Source organism: Barbatula barbatula (assembly GCF_947034865.1).
Source record: "Barbatula barbatula genome assembly, chromosome: 25".
Classification (NCBI taxonomy): Eukaryota; Metazoa; Chordata; class Actinopteri; order Cypriniformes; family Nemacheilidae; genus Barbatula; species Barbatula barbatula.
The window spans coordinates 4,434,840-4,454,566 of record NC_136788.1 but is presented as its reverse complement, the minus strand read 5'-3'; the positions used below and the strand labels follow the sequence as shown (position 1 = coordinate 4,454,566).

The window sequence follows — 19,727 nt, the reverse complement described above, 5'->3', positions numbered from 1 at the left end:
AAAAGCCTCGTGTTGCGTAATTAATTTTAAATATTAAAAAAATATCACTCCTTTTAACAAGGTGTCTATTGTTGTTTATTATAATGTGGTACTGATTAATCATACACATTTTATTTGGATTGAAAGAACCTAAATCTTTTGGTTGATATGTGTATTTTGAACACAAAAAAGCACACAAAAACTGAACGCAACATGGTGAAATCTAAATGTTCTCATTAAAATGGTTGGATTAAGAGTTTCGAATTGGTTTTACGCCTTAGTTTTGTTTGACATTTTAACTAAGTCACTAACATCAACCACCAGAGGGTGACGGACTTCTTTTTCTTGAATGCTCATGTTCTGCTCTAGCTTTTAACATCATGACCTTTACTATACTGTCTGGTTTGGAGGCATAATGAGCTTTATGCACACGTTTAACGCAAGAACCCTCAGAAGTTTCCGGTTGGGGAGACTTCAAGCAGAGAGGAATGGGAAACTGAGAAATTTAAGTTCATTTTAGGTAGAATTGAAGAACACGTGTGATGTCAGTTTGTTAGTCATGTGGGATTTTAAAGGAATGGTTCACACAAAAATGAAACTTCTGTCAATCATTAACGGACCCTCATGTTGTTCCAAACCTGTATTTCTTTGTTCTGCTAAACACAACGAAAGATATTTGGAAGAATGTCAGTAGCCAAACAGGTCTCATTCACTCCCATTTTTAGTATTTATTTCCCTACCATGGCAGTAAATGGCATGAAATATGTTAAGCAACTGACATTCTTGTGAAAATCTTCCTTTGTGTTTATCTAGAAATGTATACAGGTTTGGAGTAAATTATGACAGAAGTGTCATTTTGGGGTGAACTATCCCTTTAAAACCACGGGTACATCCTGTTATGCCTTGTTACACTGAAACTGATGTGAAACTGGTCTGAAGGCCAGAATAGATAAACATGGACCCAATGGCAGGCAGCACCATTTGGCTTAAGACCTGTCCGAGACATCAAATCCGGTCTTATTAAAATATCATTAGGTAAGATTTACATGGTGATTATGTCCTCCACACTGATTTCCCTTTTCAATCTTTGTCCCTTCAGAAAGTAAAAGTCTGTTTAAGAATTTTTACAAAAAACAAAGTCTGGGTAATGTATTTAAACACTTGACTCTATCCCAAAACCGAGTGAGCTGTCTGTATTGTACATTGTATAAACTGTAATTTTACAAAATATTACTGTAATAAATTTTTTTTGATTACATTGTGATTACAATGACATTTTTTTTAATTGACAAGAAAACCATGAAAACCATGAACTTTTATGTGACACAACTGTTATTTAACAGATTATTACTGGCACCCAGCTGCTGGAAAATTCATTTTTTAATAGGATTTTTCTACAGTATACCAGCATGTGACATTTTAGGAATATATCCCTGTATCCCTTCTAACCACAAAAAACAGAAATATACCGTAGAATGTGTTTATCCTATTAAATTATAGAATATAAGGATGTATGTAATGTTTTTCCCCACTTTTCTTGTTAATTTGTTTTCCTTTCCTGTAATTTTTTAGTTTTGGACCGTTTTTCAAAAATAAACAGTAGAAAAATATATCTTGTTAAGGCAGCTGGGGCGTAAGAAATAAACTGTAGAATCACATTTCCCCGATCTTTTGCTTGTTAATTTGCAATTGCACAGTTTTTGACTGTATTTCAACAAATACATCACAATCTGTAAAAATATCAAAAAGTTCTGTAAAATTACTTTTTTTACAGTGTACTGTTCACATTGAAAATTCCTTAAAAAGTACTCATGTGATGCACTTATTCACATACCTCCATCTATTGGTATTTATTATTTCTTTAAAGGTTCACAGTTGTGTCTTCATTTGAAGCCATTGGATGTGACCTGCAGTCAATAGGACGACGTACCTTGAACCTCCATAGTCTCAAATCTCTGGCAGACTAAAGTAATAAAATGCAGAAGCATTAAGAACACAAACAATATTGTGAATTAATAAAGTAAGCAGAGTCAATATCGATAACAAACTGACGAAGTTAAATATTGACCCATACTTATTCATTTCGATAGTCACACGCTGTAATTATTATGATGATATGAACGCTTGTCCCTGTGTGACTAACATAGACGTAACACAGAAGTAATATGGTGTTGCCTAGAGACGTGGCAAATGTCAGCTGGCCGTCTCCTCATCATCCTGTTGTGTGGTATCAGCCTTCCTCTGCTCAACTGCAGTTAATGAACACCTGGATTCTCTCCGGATGAATCAGTCCCGATCCAGCTCTCTCTCTCTCTCTCTCTCTCTCTCTCTCTCTCTCTCTCTCTCCCTCTCTCTGTGTGTCTTTGGTTGCCAGGTGCTCACGGAGATCTTATAACCATCACTGCTGGTGCTGACTCCATTGTCATTTACTTATTGCCATTAGCATGTGACACACGTGATTTAAAATGCATAAAAAATAGTGTGTTCCTTCTAGTGTGTCAAGAGAGACTGCATGGGGCTAGTTGTCAAACAGGACTGTATCTTAGTAACTAGCGTAAGGTCTTGAGTCCAGTTACATGAATGTGTGCTTTCTCTAGCTGTGGTTTTGTTTTGGATTCAAAGACTCAAAATCATGCCCAGATTACTCGTCAATGTCCTCCGATTTACTTTTCCTTCACCTCTCTTAGATACACCAACTATTGGACTGCAAATCGATAGGAGTGATAGTGTTTGACAGTGACAGAACATGTACTGTATATTCATAGCTCAAACAGTGCAACAATATAAGCGTTTAACAAAAAGGCCTAACCTGATATGAGCAATGATGCTAAGCAAACAGACGTAATTGAGTGTTCAGATAAGGTTTTGCTTGCTTGTTAATTGCTTTAAAGTAAAGCTTTGGATATTAATGAGCTGCAACAGACACAAGAGAAACATTTATTCTGGATAAAAGTTCATCAAAAGAAAAATAGGAGAAACTCAAAGATAAACTGATCGTACACTGTTTAAAACACCAGTCCATTTTGTGTGTAAATCTTCAACAGAAAGCAGTGGTTCTCAAACCTTTTTGTTGTAAGGCCCCCTTTGTGTAGGGTGCATTGCTTTGCGGCCCCCCAAATAAAGACTTGTAATCTTATACTTTGATTTTTTATTTAACCAAAGTTATACAATGCTGGAATACAATTTCTTTGGGTTGGTGGGCTTATTTTTCTGATGTTGATTGCATCAAAATGATGATACATTTATATAGGCCTACACAGAATCTGCGGACCCCAGTTTGAGAACTACCACCACATTAACCACTACATTAAAGGGATAATTCACCCCAAAATGAAAGTTTTGTCATGAATTACTCAATCTACACATTTCTTAGTTTTCTTAAGCGCAAAGAAATATATTTGGAAGAATCTAGCAACTGACATTTCTGGGGCATCATTGGACTATAGTCTAGAAAAAAATTATTGTATATATTTCTTTCTTTTACAAAATGAGATATTTGGGAGGATTCAGGAAAGCAAACAGTTTTAGGGCACCGTTGACATACCATTTACATGTTTTCTACTAGGGTAGTCAATGATGTTGGCAAATCTAAGTTGGTAACATTCTTCCAAATATGTTTTTGTGTTTAACAGAACAAATGCATTTATACAGATCTGAAACGACTTGAGGTTGAGAAATTCAAGACAGAACTTTCATTTTTGTCCGAACTACCCCTTTAAGAAAGAATTTGGAGAAGAAAACCATTATGTTGTATATTCAGTGTACATCCATCAGTGATTGATCTGTATTCAGAATGATGTCTCATTTTTTTGGTGTTTTTGCTTCATAACATCAGCTTTGTGTCCTATATTACTATCTCAGGGAAAGAACATTCTGCCATCTCTCCCCAATTCAACTCAGTTGGAAAGATTTTTCCCTGCTTGCTTGCTAGAAAGCTTGATGCTGAAAGCCTGATCCCATGGCAACTGTAACTAAGGGGAAGCCCTTAAATGGAAATAACCTTCAGATGGACCTGAAATGAATCTTGTACATGAAAGAACTACAATGCATTATTAAATGGAAATCTCAAACAGTTGTGCGTGATGGCAGAAATACAATGGGTTTGGTTTCAGGAAATGCCTGATAAAAGTTGAATGCACTGTAAACACACATATACATTATATGTATAGTTTTAACAGTTGACAATCATTTGAATGCAAATGTGCACACAAGGTTGCATCAATCATCTGACTCAACATTGAACACATGTTTTACCATTGTGTGTCTTGCATTTGCTCTTTTTAGTTTACAATGGCTTCAGTCGTTCAGTGCAGCAAAACCTGTAAGACTGGATCCCATCAGCCTGACACTTTTAGCCCTAGCGAATCAATAAAAGCCGAATATAACACTGCGAGGTTCGACCCCGACAGGGCATTGACTATACCACTGGTGTCTTTCTGCTGGATAAAGATGGATGAATACTGGGAATAGTTTATCATGTGATTTAGTCAGCGCACTTATGTTTCTAATAATGCCACATGCGTTATGTGATGATTCACAAGAATTCAGATCGGTTTGATAGAAGTGCAGGGCAGCTGCTCGTGCGCGTTCAGCCTACTGCTCACATGTAACGCGGATGAAGATGAAAGCTCGTCAACAAGTGATGCTCGTGTCGCTTCATTAATCACGACATGGAGCCGGTGAACGCGGAGAGCCTCGTGAATCGCTTTAACGGCAGCGTGGAGGAGCAGTACGGGACTCTGGCGTACGACACCGCGCTCAGTACTTTACTCGCAGTGCTGCTCTACGTGATATTGAAGGTCAGCCTGGACGGGATTCGACAGTGGCGGGCTCGCATCTCGGTTCTGGTTGTGGGCTCGGGTCCGATCGGACTCACTGCGGCACTGGTCGCTGTTCGCTCGGGCAAGGTGCTGAAACTGACGGTGTTGGATGAGCGCTACAGGAGCGCGCTGCTCTGCAGACCCCAGCAGATCGCGCTCGATCCCCGCAGCGTCCGCTTCCTCCTCAACCTGGGGGTGGATTTCGACAACATGGAGGGCTGCTGGCACAACGAGCACTTCTTTACAAAAATCGGAGTGTTTCAGGAGTATTTGCTGAGCATCCTGGAAGGAAAGAAGCAAAGGGTTGACGTGAAAGTCCGTTTGGGTACTAAGGTGCGCATCTCGTGAATCAGTCAGAACATGCACGTGCTGTTGTTGTTGTTTTTACAGTGACGGTTTTTGTGTGCTTGTCTGCTATTTGTTACAGTTGGAAACTGGGTGTGACAGAGTAATGATCTCACTTGTATTTGTTGTAGTCTACAATGGAGAAATACAATAAATGAAACATATAGAAGCTTCAGTTTATTCATGTAGAGTTATTCTGCGTGACAAGCCGTCTTGTATTGATCGTGAAACACTTATGACGGAACCTTTTCAACAACAGAACAAAAAAACAACAGAAGAATATATATCATACATGTAAAATACACCCTGGAAGTCAAGAGGTCGTCCTAGCTACACCTTAGCAACCACACAGGAGTGCCCCGGCAACCACAGGAAGAACTTATTTTCAAGACATTGCAAATGATTTAGAGGTTAGATATCTGTCAAATCAAAGCCGAAGACTCTTATTAAGAGATTTAATAGCCTGACATTGTCATATTTAATATGATTATATTTTAAGAGTTTGATCCAAAATGAGATAACTAAAAAGAATAAAAAATCTTGTTTTTGTCTTGTGCAGTCCAATTAATATTTAAGTCCTAATTAAGCCATAATAACTCAGCTAACTTACAACATAAAACACAATGAAAACTTGTTAACATCATAAAAAACATGATTTTTGACTATTCTCATTTTTGTACTAAACTCTTCATTTTCACAGGCAGTGTATCTCAAAGCACACGAATAATGTTTCTGTTTACATTTTCTTTTGCTGTAGTTTAGTGAAGAATATCTGAGGAAGATGTCCAGAAAAGAACGGCCGCGGATCATCATAGTCGCTGATGGATCGTGTGGAGACTCTTGTTCTGTACTGGGCATCAGTGCAGATTATATTGTAGAGTCGTGTCGTGCGTATGCAGCCAATGCTACTATAGAAAGACTGGACCAGAGACAGGTGAGTCTTAGTGTTACGCATCTATTGGTTTCTTTATATGGTGTCAAAAGTAAAGGCAGACAGCTGTCACCTGAACCATAGTGAATCTAACAGTGTTTTACACTCTAAGCTGATCAGTCATGTTGTAATAATATTTCCAATAGAGAAAAATGGTTCATATTGTTGTAAGCACTTTGATTCTGTAAGGATTTATTTTTCTGTACGTTTATGTTTTATTGTCTCATCCTCTTTCAATCATTTCATACACTTATAATCATATGTTTATTATATCGGTTTTGTATTCTTAAATATAAATAGTGTTAGAACGAGCGGTCTGTGTTCTTGAGGTCATCAGGGCTCAGTCTTTGAGTTAGGTTATGAAGTCATGATGAATAATAATAGAGGTTCTTTCTGATGAACTCAACAGATACTTACATTGAGCTTGTTTATATTTTCACATTGGATTGTGTGGGTGTCATTTAGTTTTCACATTATATGTCTATGTATTTATTTATTTTAAGAGATCAGAAAGTTTAGTTATGTAAATGAGGTCAGGTTTTATTCATCTCAACCGAGATTCATCACACAGACTTAAACTGGTGCTGAATCAAGATATGCAAATGTATTAGTGTCCGAAACACAGCGAGTAATACAAGGATGACATTACATTTATAACGTTTAAGGTCTGATTCTCAATCTTTACTGATGTTTCTTGTGGTTTTGTATCTAAAACATTGTCAATATGGAAATATTGCGTTCCCCCCTGTAACATGGAAGGAAGATGAAGGCTATATGTAAAAAATGTATTATTGAATTATTTCATTTTTATTCAACACTCAACAAAAACATATGTATAAAACAGGGCACAATAGACTGTATTATGAAGGGAGTTTCCGTATCAATTTTTACAGTTATTTTCTGCCGGTACTTTATCTGTTTTTTTCACTGGATTTTGTTTACAGTCAATGACACACATAGAGTTCATTATTAAAGTGATAGTTCACCCCAAATTGAAGATTCTGTCATTATTTTCTCACTCTCCTATCATCTCAAACCTGTATTTATGTATTTTCTGTAAAGAATATATTTGAAGAATGTTGTTAACTGGCACCCATTGACATGCATTGGTTTTGTGTCCATACAATAGAAGTAAATGGGTGCCTGTGCTGTTCGGTAACCAACTGTCTTCAAAACATCTTCTTTTGTGTCCTGCAGAAAAAAACTCATACATGTTTGAGATGAAAGGAGGATGAGTAAACAATGACAGAAGTTTCATTTTCAGGCAAACTTTCCCTTTAATAAATTCATTACAAAACTAAAATAACTTGTTTCTGCTCCAGGTTCCAACTCCAGAGATCCGTGCACACAGTTTATACTTTGATCTATCTGCGTACGGTATCAACACTGTGAAAGAACCACGCAACTCCTCACAGCCTGCGGTGAAACCCGGGTTCCACCTGAAAATATACGGAACATTCAGGAACCGTTACATGGCTCTGGCCTGCACTTCAGACGCAGACTCCAAAATAATGCATTTCCTACGTCACACGGCCAATCCATCTGTAAGACAACTGAAACACAACACATTTTCTTATATAAATATCTAGTGTCATTCTATATTCATACTGTGACGTTGTCTTCAGGTGATGAAGAACATCTTCCATCAGTCATTCAATGCATATAAGACAGACATTGAGCCGCGTCTGAGTGATGTCACGCTGCATCACATGCAGTGCAGTCGCAAGTTGTTTGAGATCATGTTATCACACAGACGTGTTAGTGCTGCTTACATCGGAGGAGATCATGTTGCCGTCACCGTGGAAGGAGAAGCTGCGAGAGTGCTCAACTTTGACACCGGTCAGTCGATTCATGTTTAATTCACAAATCTCAATGCTTCGGCCTTTAAGTTAAGTCAAGTCAGCTTTATTTATATAGCGCTTTTTACAATTTTCATTGTTACAAAGCAGCTGTACAAGAAAACATTGACTATAGGTAAAACATAAAAAAACACAATAAATTCCTAAATGCAGAGTTAATTAAATAAGACTATCAAATTCTAGCAGCCCCCCCGGCCAGGCAAACAGTGCAAAACAGTATGCAAACGGTGGCGAGGAACCCAAAACTCCATTGGAGGAGAAAAAAAACCTCAGAGGGAGACCAGGCCTAACCAGGGGATTCCAGTTCCCCTCTGGCAAAAGCTGCATGCTCTGCACAAGCTCGACAGTGATGGCACAACAAGCAAAATAAAAAACAGTTAGATTTAAAATGATCATTAATAATCTAATAGCGACTGAAGTTTTGTAGAGTCGCCACGTCCTTCGTCCAGCATTTGTCAGGTCTGGGTATGGTTTGCGCCCTGCCCGCTCCGGTAACCTTGGAACAATGAGACAAGACTGGCTGAGAGTAGAGTACTGTTCTGCACTCTTTGATGCAACAAATGCATCAGTTGTTATTGGAAGTGTCCCTGGTTCCAGTTGATCTAACTAGTGCAGCCTAGATCTTTGAAATATATATATTATGATAGTGTAGTGTATGCAAGATTAAAAAGATGCGTCTTTAGTCTAGATTTAAACTGACAGAGTGTCCAGTTGGAGTTTTGTAATAGGCCTGCAGGGCAACCACCTAATAGTGCATTACAGTAATCTAGTCTTGATGTCATAAAGGCATGTATAAGCTTCTCTGCATCTGATGGTGACAGCATATGACGTAGTTTAGATATATTTTTAAGATGAAAAAACGCAATTTTACAGGTGTTGGCGACCTGGTTCTCAAATGACAGAGTACTATCGAATATAAAGCCAAGATTCTTAGCTGAAGATGAAGGTTTTATGGAAGATCCATCAATAGTTAAGCAGTATTCTTGGTTGTTACGTAGGGCGGTTTTCGGTCCGATAAGTAACACTTCAGTTTTGTCCGAGTTCAGTAATAAAAAATTGCTACTCATCCACTTTTTTATATTGACTATGCATTCCACTATTCGATGGAATTGCTGTGTTTCATGAGGCTTTGAGGAAATATAAAGTTGCGTATCATCAGCATAACAGTGAAAGCTTACTCCGTGTTGCTTTATTATATCTCCTAGAGGTAGCATGTATAATGCAAAGAGCATAGGCCCTAAGACTGAGCCCTGTGGTACACCATACTGGACTTGCGATTTGCGTGATACCTCATTGTTTATTGCTACATATTGAAAACGGTCGCATAAATAAGATCTAAGCCATTTCAAAGCTATTTCCTTAATACCGACATCATTTTCGAGTCTATGTAGGAGCATGCTGTGGTCAATGGTGTCGAATGCAGCACTAAGATCTAGCAGCACCAATAAGGAGATACAACCTCGGTCGGACACCATAAGCAGATCATTTGTAACTCTAATCAGAGCAGTCTCTGTACTGTGATGTGCTCTAAATCCAGACTGGAAATCTTCATTAATCTCATTCCTTTGGAGGAAGGAGCATATTTGAATTGAGACTACTTTTTCCAGAACTTTAGATAAGAAAGGTAGATTCGAAATAGGTCTGTAGTTAACTAGTTCTCCAGGGTCCAGATGGGGTTTTTTGACAAGGGGCCTTATAACAGCCCCCTTATATGCTTTAGGCACATGTCCTAGTTAATAATGCTAAGTAGAGGATCTATAATTTCTGGGAGCATCTATTTCAGTAGATTTGTAGGTATAGGGTCTAGCATGCATGCAGTTGATTTAGATGATCTAATGATTATTAGAGAGTTCATCGTGATCTATAGTAGAAAATAAACGTAATTTCTCCTTGGGGCGCTGTAGTTAGTCGTTTGTTCAGCGGGATTCACTTCTGGTTACATAGTTATAATTTTTTCTCTAATATCTTGGATTTTATTTGTGAAATAGTTCATAAAATCATCACTGCTATCCTGGTATACAGAATCAGAAGTCGCTGACGATTTATTTTTGGCCACTGTATCAAATAAAAACCTAAGGTTATGCTGGTTTTCTTCTATTAGTGATGAAAGGTAGGCAGATCTAGACGTTTTTAGGGCTTTCCTGTATTTTTTAATACTATCCTTCCAGGCAATACGAAATACCTCTAATTTAGTTTTCTTAAAGTTGCGCTCCATTTTTTGTGCCGCTTTCTTTAGAGCCTGAGTGTGTTCATTTTTCCACGGTGTCGGTCTGTCATTTTTAATCTTCTTTAAGCGCAGAGGAGCAACTATGTCTAGCGTTTCCGAGAAGGTGGCATTAATATTTTCAATGGTAAAGTCAAGATCTTCAACGTTACTCATGCTAGAGATTTGAGACAATTCAGGCAAATTATCAAGAAACGCACCTTTTGTAGTTGAAGTGTTCTACAATATTTGTAACTTGGAGTTTGATTTGCCACCATTGGGTATTGAAGCAAGCATGATACCAGATAATGATCTGAGATGTCTTCGCTCTGCTGAAGGATTTTAACATCGACCACGTTTATACCGTAAGACAAAATTAAATCTAAAGTATGATTACGAAGGTGAGTAGGTCCTGACACATGTTGACTAACGCCCATGGAGTTAAGAGTGTCTTTAAAAGCCATTCCTAAAGCATCTGTATCATTATCTACATGAATGTTAAAGTCCCCAGCAACAAGGACTCTGTCTGCAGACAGTACTAGTTCTGATAAGAACCCACCAAATTCTTTAATAAAATCTGTGTGGTGCACTGCAGGCCTATATACAATAGCCAGAATAAATTTTAAAGATGTTTTGTCCTTAATATTAGGTATTGATGCATCAAGTACCATGACTTCAAAATAATTGTATTTAGGATTAGACTTCTGGGAAATGCTAAAAGAGTTACGTTAAAGTGCAGCAACACCTCCCCCTCTGCCTTTTAGGCGAGACTAGTGTTTATAATAATAATCTTGGGGGACAGACTCATTTAAAGTAATATTATCATCTGGCTTTAGCCATGTTTCTGTCAGACAGAGCATGTCTATTTTATGATCTATTATCTTATCGTTAACAAAAAGTGCTTTATTAGAGAAAGATCTAATATTTAGCAATCCGAGTTGTAACAGTTGATTATCTGTATTATGTTCATGTTTAGTTAGTTTAACGTTAATTAAATTACCTTTGAGAGGTTTACGCATTATTTTATGTTGTGTATTTAGTGTGTTCTACACATGCAACTATTTCATTCACACATATTTGAAAACATTATTTCTATAATTTGATTGTCTTGAAGGTTGTGGTGTGAATCTGGGCATGAGAGGACTGGAGTCACTGGGAATGTTCATCTACAAAACGGCCACAGCACTGGATCAGAATGACGTGTTTGAGGCCCTTTTAGCCAAAATACAACACTCCAGACATGTGGCCGAAACCTTCAGACAAACTGGACTGTCCTCAGAAATGTTTGAATGACAGTGTGTGTCCGACCTGTTCGAACAAATCACGATGCTTAAAACGTTGCTTATTTTGTTTTTGCTATTTACATGCACTTCAAAATGACTTAAGTGTAAGATCAGCATTAAAACATGGATAATCTGACCAACACGTTTATTGTCATGAGACTATCTCATAAAATCCAGATTTTTACTAAATGACATCTACAAACCACCAAATGGTACACATAAAACCCGAATGACTTTTTTGCCACGAAAGAACCCAGTACAAACATAATTTTTTTATTGTAATATAATGCCTGTGTTTGTGCACGTGAATTGTTATCATTCATAATGTGACATAAAACAAAATCTTTTCCAGAAGACATCTGTTGTGATAAAGTGGAAGTCGTTGAATGTCAAACTGTACAGCTTGCCGAACAATAAAGATTTAAGCAAACATCTAGTGATAATCCTTACATCCAAGTTAAGTGCCTGGTGAAAAACACCTCAATTAAACCAAAACTGATAGATATACAAAATACATTAACATGTTTATTTACTTCATTTATTAATAAAACATTGGACTCAAACATTTAATTATGGACTTGGGGAAATATTAGTTCGTATGCCATAAAAAAGCGAATGATGCTCTCTGGTGGGCATTTTGGGGAATAGCTGACGTCATAAAACCCCTTTATAAAAATAAATTAAAAAAATAGTGTGTATGTGTGCAATCCTACACAGAGATTAAACTAAATCTCGCCACATTTTAGGAAACTTCAAATAATGTTCACTGAGAATAAGATGTAATTTTCGACTATTAGTAAAATAATTAAACTTTTATAATTTGCTTATTCTACGATTGAGAAAACGTTTAAAGTGAGAAACTGGATCTTTCAGGTCATAGCCGACCTCAAACTCGGGCATCTTTTGGAGGGCAAAAACAGCAACGGCGATGGCCAAGGCTGCTGTCAGTCCCCATATCTGATGGATGCTGTCTGTACCGTGATCGGTGTAAATAAAACTATGTGTCGGTCCAAAGATGCTGGGTACACGATAGCAGGAATGATCGGTCTCTCTAGTAAAAAACTCCAGAGGAACGGTGAACACCTCGCTGACTTCATGTGGGTTTGGACGCGCTTTAAAGGAATCCTCAATGAAAGCAACAACCGGAGTTATCAAAAGACCAGTCTGTGAAATCAAAGAAAAACATTTCACACATGACCACCGCAACACACACAGCAGTGGCCACATCATACCCGAGTCTTAAGTCAAACCTTGTTTATGATGGGGAAGAGTTTGCAGATCACCTCCACTCGGTTCGGAGGAAGACCGATTTCTTCTTCTGCTTCCCTCAAAGCCGTGTCTATTTCATCTCTGTCGCTGGACTCGGATTTACCTCCGGGAAAGCAAACTTCACCTGCGTGATCTTTGAGCTGGAGAAGTGCGGAAGACTTTATTTGTTACCTTTTTCAGCAATATACGCACAAGGAGGCTAGACAGTAATTCAGCCAGCGAATATCGCTTCTTACGTTAAGTGAACGGACGTTGAATAAAAGTCGAAGTTGGCCATCTTTCAGCAGGAGGGGTATGAGGACAGAGGCTTTGGGTAGAGCGGGTAAATAGGAGAAGTCTTCATCAGTTTCATATTTCTTTAATGACGCTATAATCTTCTCTTTGTGATCCATAACGTCGTGAGTATCACTCTCGCCCGGACACCAGTGATGACGCTTCTGCATATCCCATGATGCTTTTGGTTCGGTTCTAAGTTCATTCGGTTGAATCCGTGGACAAGAGATAACAGACAGAACAACCACAGGACTGAAAGCGGCTGGACCGCAATGGGCGGGGCTAGACGACTCGATAGTTGTCTGTAATTGGTCAGCGGTCTTCTTCTTGTGGTTTAACGACGGTTCATATTTGCACTGCTGCCATCTTTCTACTTCATTTTTAACTTTTTTTATCATTAATCTGTGACAGGAAGCTTATTTTGGTGTTAAGGTTATATTAAGATTAGGTTTTATTGTGGCTAGATCGCAAAACGCAATTCGACAAGTCAACTGCGAGCAAAATGTCACGATTCTGACGCAACGTCCTGTTATAATAAAATAAAATGATCATGCGGGTTATTTATATGACTGTGTGTATATTCCAGAGCCATAAAAATGCGCATGTCTTGTATTGCTTAAAGGTGAACCCGAACTTGTTTTCTTTTCAGTATTTGAGCTCTGAAATACAGAGGATCTTTTCTGTTATTTTGATCTGTTTCCTGCAAATAAATACAAAACATAAACAATATTTGTATTTGATATTTGGGACAAATATTGTTAGTAGATCACAGAATGAAACTGAAATGGCAATTTTACCTAAACACATGGCTATGGTACATTTTAAAATCAGAAGCATATATTGTCTCTGAAACTGTCGCAGTATTTTCTAGATAAATATAATAATCTCGTTGACACGGGTTATTTAGAGGTGGTTATGAAGTTTAATAACCGTATTCGGTCAGAGCGTAAATGCAGAAATGTAACGCAAAATGGAAAATACAAAAAAAGCGCCCCCTACTTGTCAACTTTTCCCCATATATTTAGTCAATATTGCAAAACAATTAATAACCTCGATTTTGTATCACAGTTTTCATGTGTCTTGTCATACTGTCAGTCTTTCACAATGCTGTTGGATGACTGTCACTCCTGAGATTTAATTTGGTTTGAAATACAACAGACAGGACTGAAATGACCATATAAATGCTGATTAAATGAAAATTTACATTGGTCTTTTAATTTTTCCTGAGGCTGTGAATATAAAAGAATGTGATTGGTGAAAGTAACAGATAACAGACAAAACAGTTGAATAATATTTCCTCTAAGCATAAATGAAATGTAATGTAGCTTACTAAACACCAAGTATAGCACCATGAAAAACAAACAAAACAAAATGCAAATTAAATTAAATGCCCAAGGTGAAATGGACACCCAAGGTGATGTTTGTCATTTGTTTCACAGAGAGAATTTTTTGTAATCTAAAACAATGAGGAAACTGGTGAGGCTGTTAAAGGCTTTGAATCGTTTTCACATTTAGACACATTTTTCAAACACTTTAACATAAAATGCTTGAAATGTCATTGGTCACTTCAGGAAGTCTGTCCTCTTGCACCTGTGACCTGACTTGATTTTTCCCACCCGTAAAGCCCAGAGGAAATATCTGAACTACACGTCAGACTGAAAGTGAATCAACATCAGAAACTTCAGTGAACCCAGAAACCGATCATTTAGCTTCAAGCTGTGTTTGCAATGTTTCTGAAAGACGTTTCTCTGGTTTGGCTTGCGTTATTATTTAGTTTGGGCAGCAGCGGAGGATCTGATGAAGGTGTTTTCAGGGGAGCAGATCAGTATGATTTTGCCTTTGTGTTGCCTGCTGGAGGTCTCCAGTGCTACTGGCACGACTCACGGTATGGTGAGACCTTCTACCTTAACTTTATGGTAAGTTAAACTTGCAGACGAAATACAATCCAATAGATATTGACATATTGATGGTCAATATGTGTTTGTGTAGGTTCAGTTGGTAACTGGTGTGGCTCTTGACCGTCATCTCTCGGTCATGATCAATGCTCCCAGCAGTTTAATAGTCGGCAGAGCTGATGATGCAAGCGGTCAGATTGCCTTTAATGTTGAGGAGACCGGTGAGTCACTTTACATGAGTTTTGTGAAGTTAAAACAAAATGCTTGCTTTTCCCATTCATTTTACAAACCGTCATGATTTATTTCTGTGAAACACAAGTAGAAGAATGTGAAGGAACTGTATGCACTTCTTTACAGAGCCACAATGATGTGTTACTAATATTATATGTGCAGGTTTTTATCAGATGTGCTTCAGCAACTTCCACAATCGTTTTGGGAGCATGCAGATATTCCTGAACTTTGGTGTGTACTCCGGTGGACAGGAGAACATCGAGAAGCAAAAAGAAGAAGATATGAAAGAGATTAACAGCACATTGTCAACAATTGAAGTAAGCAACTGCTGCATTGAGTGCAATGCATTCTACTGTTGTTAAAGTACTAATTCCTTCTGAAATCTCACCACCCTTCTCAAATGTGCATTTAGGAAAGCACCAACAGGTTGCAGATGTTTGTCTTCCACATGTGGCGTCACTATAACTACGAGCGAATGAGAAGAGGAGCTGATTTTTACCTGCTTCAGTCAAACCACAGTTATGTGAGCAGCTGGTCTGCGGTTCAGAGTCTGATCATCATTACAGCTGGATATCTGCAACTTTACTATCTCAAGAGACTCTTTAACACAAACCCAACACAGACCGACAAACCCCGCTGTTAATCATCAACACCTAATCCGTATATGTGTGCTGTTCATTTTCTTTTAGTAGAAATGGCTCATTCTGAGAGAATAAAAACAAAGCACTTCATTATGGAAGGTACTCATAGACTATTTCATCTTAATCTCATTCATATGGTCTTTACATCTACTGAATCTACAATTCTGGCATAGAAGTGATAGGGAGACTTCAAAAACCAGCATGGATCACATATAACATTCAAGAAAGACATTGTTACAGGTCCCGCTCAAGGGAGGAACTGTATTTAGATTAAACTCTTTTTCAATAAATGAGTAAGAGAGACGAGAGTTTGCTGTTAGCTGTCCTCTGTGTTGTCTTTAAAAACCTTAAAGTAAATGCCACTGAATACTAGTTTCAAATATGTATACGCACACGCACACACACGCACACACTTTAATAACAAATAGATCAATAAATAGATCATAACTTGTATATGAATTCAGACTTTTACACTATAAATTTAACTTGCATAAAGACACTCGGGTAAGTAACACATTACAATATTATTGAGCAGTACCTTAAAACATTTTAGTCAATTTGTTCAATTGTCACTCTTACTATAAAATTTAACATCTTTCCGACATGACATCTATTTAAAATAATAATACAATAACAATATAAATAAACATTCATTTGACATTAGAGCATATTTGTTTTATCTCCCCTTAGATAAACATCATCAGTGTAAATATGAAAATACATGCCTATGCATTTCTGTGCCTTTAAAGGGATAGTTCAATTTCTGTCATACTTACTTTTTTATCTTGGAACAAAAATTTATTTAGTATCTAACATTCTTCAAAATATCTTCCTTTGTGTTCTGCAGAAGAAAGTCAAACAAGTTTGAAATGAGTAAATGATGACTGAATTTCATTTTTTAGGTTGAACTATCACTTTAATGTAGGCTACCGCTGGTTACTCCCGTAACCGTCGTTCTATAAATTAGTGGAAGACCGCCAGAGACGATCAGTATAGTGGAAGAATGGCGTCTCGCGCATACATCGAGAACAGAGGTGGGCCCGCCAAAATATGTAACAAGAGAAATTGTTACTCAAGTTATTTAAAAAAAGTGACTTTTCTTTTTACTTGAGTAGTTTTTTCATTGCACACTTTTTAACTTTTACTCAAGTAGCTAGTTACTTTGTTCCTTTCTATCTGATTATACAGTATAGGCCTACTATTCATAAAAATATTAATTTTAATAATATATTTGAATCAATATGATTATTATCATCATACACAGATATCTGTCTATTCTAGTCTCTGTGTGTATATTGCAAGCACAGAAGAGACAAGCATTTCTGTAAGTTCAATCTAGTCCCAATATCAATGTAGCCTTTACAACTACTTATTTAGAATAATAGACCATGACAAACTAAAGTAAACCTGAGCTTTGCTGTTACTAAACTCAGGGCATTTCCTATGATGAACTTAAACATCTGCAGTGCTTCTAATATGAATATATGAAATAAAAATGATCTTAGATTGACTAAATTAATGTTTTCACATGTGTCACATGTGCGTGTTATGAAAAGCTCTTACTTGTAAACATACAGTAAACAGTGTTCACATGCCCATCAACAAGTTCTTCCTTCTGTTCTTCAAAATGTATATTTCTGCAAGTCCACGTCTCTGTGTCTAACAGGTTGCACGCATGTTGTGTCTCTGCATCTAACATTTTTAAAATTTGAAGCAATTTTCCTTAAAATGAAGGCACGAAGGAACGTCACGCAATTTAACAAAGTAAAAGTACAGATTTTCTATTAAAAATATACTCCAGCAAGAGTAAAAGTACCCACTTTTAATTTGACTTTAAAAGCACATATTTTCCAAAATGTTACTTAATTAAATGTAACGCATTATTACCCACCTCTGATCGAGAATCCGTATTTAATTCAGTCACACCTGATCCTGACCGATGATGTGTCGGAAGCTATATAAACCCCAGACTATGTCACGGTCGCTCTCTTTGTCATTCTCAATCTGAGTAACAAGACACTGTAGCAGTCTTCCACTATTCATAGAACCACGGTTACGGGAGAAACCAGCATTCTATTCCATAGTTCCAGACGGCCAGAGATGGTCAGTACATAGTGGAAGACGAATACAACAAAGTCACGAGGATACCGCGGCATGAACGTCAACAAGCAAGACTGCCGAGCCAATAAAAGGAACAGAAGACACATCAAGTCTGTAAAACCTTGTGAATGTGCTAGGTGATGCCCAAGTAGCTGCTGCACATATTTCTGACAGGGTCACACCACACAATTCCACCGAAGACATGGCCACTGCTCAAGTTGAATAGTGCTGGCATCGTATAGCCTGCTGAACCATACGCCTCAATTATAGTACAGTTTAGTATACTACCCACCCTTATTGAAGCCTGTGCTTCAATAAGGGTGCGCCCCTCCTTGCCAGGGCCAAAACAGACAAACAACTGGTTTGTGGTAAACCCATCTGAGACACTGTGGGCTTACTGACAATTTGTAGCTCACCAACTCTTCTGGTTGATGTAATTGCCAAAAGGAATGCTCCTAAGGTCTGCTTGCTCCAATGGTTTATAGGGGACTGAGCAGAGACTATCCAGCATCACTCGTAAGTCCCACTGGGTATAGGTCATACATGCTGGGGTCTTAAGACGCCTAATGAGGGAAGCATCTGTGGTTATCACCTCCCTGCGTGCTGGGGTGGCCAAATCGGAACACATCTCTGATAAAACTCTGCTGCCGCTCTGAGGCTCTGGAGGGAACACAGTCGGTCATGACACGAACCAGCGTGCCCTGATTGTGAATTAGTTATAGGCGCTTGGCTATCAACCATTTACATGTTTATGCTTTTATCCAAAGAGACATACATTGCATTATCCTATACATGTGTTTCTAGGCATGTTCAATCCCCTGGGATCGAACCCACGACCTTGGCTTTGCTAGAACCATGCTCTTACCACTTAGCTACAGGAAAGGAGCGTTGAAGAGGCAAGAGATGTAACAGGCCTAACTGAATCACAGATGAGGGTGCCGTGAGAAGGCCAGCAAGCTGTAGGAAGCTGAAACAGGGATACTTGCGCTGAACCTGGAACGTAGAAATAGAGGTTCTTGTGACTAAGGTGGAGGAAAGGAAATGTATTTTGTTTGGTAGCCATAGTATTGGCGTCACGAACAAAAAAAAAGTGTGGAATGGCAGCATGTGACTGCAGCTGTAAATGCAGTTGGTTCAGCTAACCGGACGGTTCCCGAAATAAAAAAGAAGTGGTCCGATTTAAAAGTAGGGGCAAAAAAAGGCTCGCCAGGCACCGACAGAGTGTGTCTGGGACTGGTTGGGGTCCTGGGAAGTCCGATCTGTCCCCCTTGGAGACCCGGCTGGCTTCTATAATTGGAGAAACCAGTGTGTGCGGTATTCTGCCTGACACGGAGGGAGACACAGACATGGTGGAAACGGGTAAATAATTTTATTGCATTAGCACAATTAAATAAAATATAGCACAATAAGTAATTGTATAGCAACAATGGAGGGTCAGGCTCCTCATGCTGGAGGTAAGGGAGGTCAGGGGGAGAGCAACACCATTCCTCTGTGCCATGTTGTGTAGAATGGCACATGCCATGATGATCTGGCAGACTTTTTTTGGTTGATATAAAAGTCTACCACCCGAAACATCAAGGCAACGCCATCTACACTTGAGGAGGCCAATGGCTCTCTCAACTACAGAGCGCGCACGAGCATGGCCATCATTGTAACGCATTTGCTTGGCACTCTGAGGGTTTGGAAATGGGGTGAGGAGCCAACGTCTCGAAGCACATCAAGCTTTGCTTAGGAAAAAAATAGTATCATCATATTGTTAACTTGCCTATCGGCTAACTCCCGCTGGTAACTCCCGATTGCCAAAAATCCTAAAACTGACAGGACTTGGGATGGTACCGGGATGGCGCGGTTTCGTAATGTTGGCCCCAATTCAGCACACAGTTCCAAAAGCATGGCTC

The 19,727-nt window shown here is 38.4% G+C and overlaps 3 protein-coding genes across 3 annotated transcripts; 2 read left to right on the top strand and 1 right to left on the bottom strand.

Moving 5' to 3' along the window:
- Nucleotides 1-4,360: 4,360 nt before the first annotated feature.
- On the top strand, nucleotides 4,361-11,847 carry LOC306890086 (uncharacterized protein). Its single transcript, XM_079449589.1, has 5 exons — nucleotides 4,361-5,132; nucleotides 5,902-6,078; nucleotides 7,398-7,619; nucleotides 7,701-7,914; nucleotides 11,252-11,847. Exons 1-5 carry the CDS (start codon nucleotides 4,650-4,652, stop codon nucleotides 11,428-11,430), a joined length of 1,275 nt encoding a protein of 424 aa, XP_079305715.1. The 5' UTR covers nucleotides 4,361-4,649; the 3' UTR covers nucleotides 11,431-11,847.
- nudt7 (nudix (nucleoside diphosphate linked moiety X)-type motif 7) lies at nucleotides 11,673-13,277 on the bottom strand. The gene is made up of 3 exons (XM_079449590.1): nucleotides 12,926-13,277; nucleotides 12,671-12,829; nucleotides 11,673-12,584 (listed from the first exon to the last, which is right to left on the bottom strand). The coding sequence occupies exons 1-3, from the start codon at nucleotides 13,130-13,132 to the stop codon at nucleotides 12,234-12,236; spliced, it is 717 nt and encodes a 238-aa protein (XP_079305716.1). The 5' UTR covers nucleotides 13,133-13,277; the 3' UTR covers nucleotides 11,673-12,233.
- Nucleotides 13,278-14,546: 1,269 nt separating this feature from the next.
- On the top strand, nucleotides 14,547-16,036 carry tmed6 (transmembrane p24 trafficking protein 6). The gene is made up of 4 exons (XM_079450689.1): nucleotides 14,547-14,878; nucleotides 14,952-15,078; nucleotides 15,251-15,405; nucleotides 15,501-16,036. The coding sequence occupies exons 1-4, from the start codon at nucleotides 14,690-14,692 to the stop codon at nucleotides 15,729-15,731; spliced, it is 702 nt and encodes a 233-aa protein (XP_079306815.1). The 5' UTR covers nucleotides 14,547-14,689; the 3' UTR covers nucleotides 15,732-16,036.
- The last annotated feature ends 3,691 nt before the right edge of the window (nucleotides 16,037-19,727 follow it).

What these genes read in the sequence shown, in the direction of transcription:
- nudt7 (XM_079449590.1), bottom strand. Translation starts at nt 13,132, where the DNA reads ATGCAGAAGCGTCATCACTGGTGTCCGGGCGAGAGTGATACTCACGAC. An exon ending in TCAACGTCCGTTCACTTAAC is followed by an intron (nt 12,830 to 12,925) that starts GTAAGAAGCGAT and finishes GCACTTCTCCAG; the next exon opens with CTCAAAGATCACGCAGGTGA. An exon ending in TCTTCCCCATCATAAACAAG is followed by an intron (nt 12,585 to 12,670) that starts GTTTGACTTAAG and finishes TTGATTTCACAG; the next exon opens with ACTGGTCTTTTGATAACTCC.
- LOC306890086 (XM_079449589.1), top strand. Translation starts at nt 4,650, where the DNA reads ATGGAGCCGGTGAACGCGGAGAGCCTCGTGAATCGCTTTAACGGCAGC. An exon ending in AAAGACTGGACCAGAGACAG is followed by an intron (nt 6,079 to 7,397) that starts GTGAGTCTTAGT and finishes TTTCTGCTCCAG; the next exon opens with GTTCCAACTCCAGAGATCCG. An exon ending in AGTGCTCAACTTTGACACCG is followed by an intron (nt 7,915 to 11,251) that starts GTCAGTCGATTC and finishes ATTGTCTTGAAG; the next exon opens with GTTGTGGTGTGAATCTGGGC.
- tmed6 (XM_079450689.1), top strand. Translation starts at nt 14,690, where the DNA reads ATGTTTCTGAAAGACGTTTCTCTGGTTTGGCTTGCGTTATTATTTAGT. An exon ending in CTTTAATGTTGAGGAGACCG is followed by an intron (nt 15,079 to 15,250) that starts GTGAGTCACTTT and finishes TTATATGTGCAG; the next exon opens with GTTTTTATCAGATGTGCTTC. An exon ending in GCACATTGTCAACAATTGAA is followed by an intron (nt 15,406 to 15,500) that starts GTAAGCAACTGC and finishes ATGTGCATTTAG; the next exon opens with GAAAGCACCAACAGGTTGCA.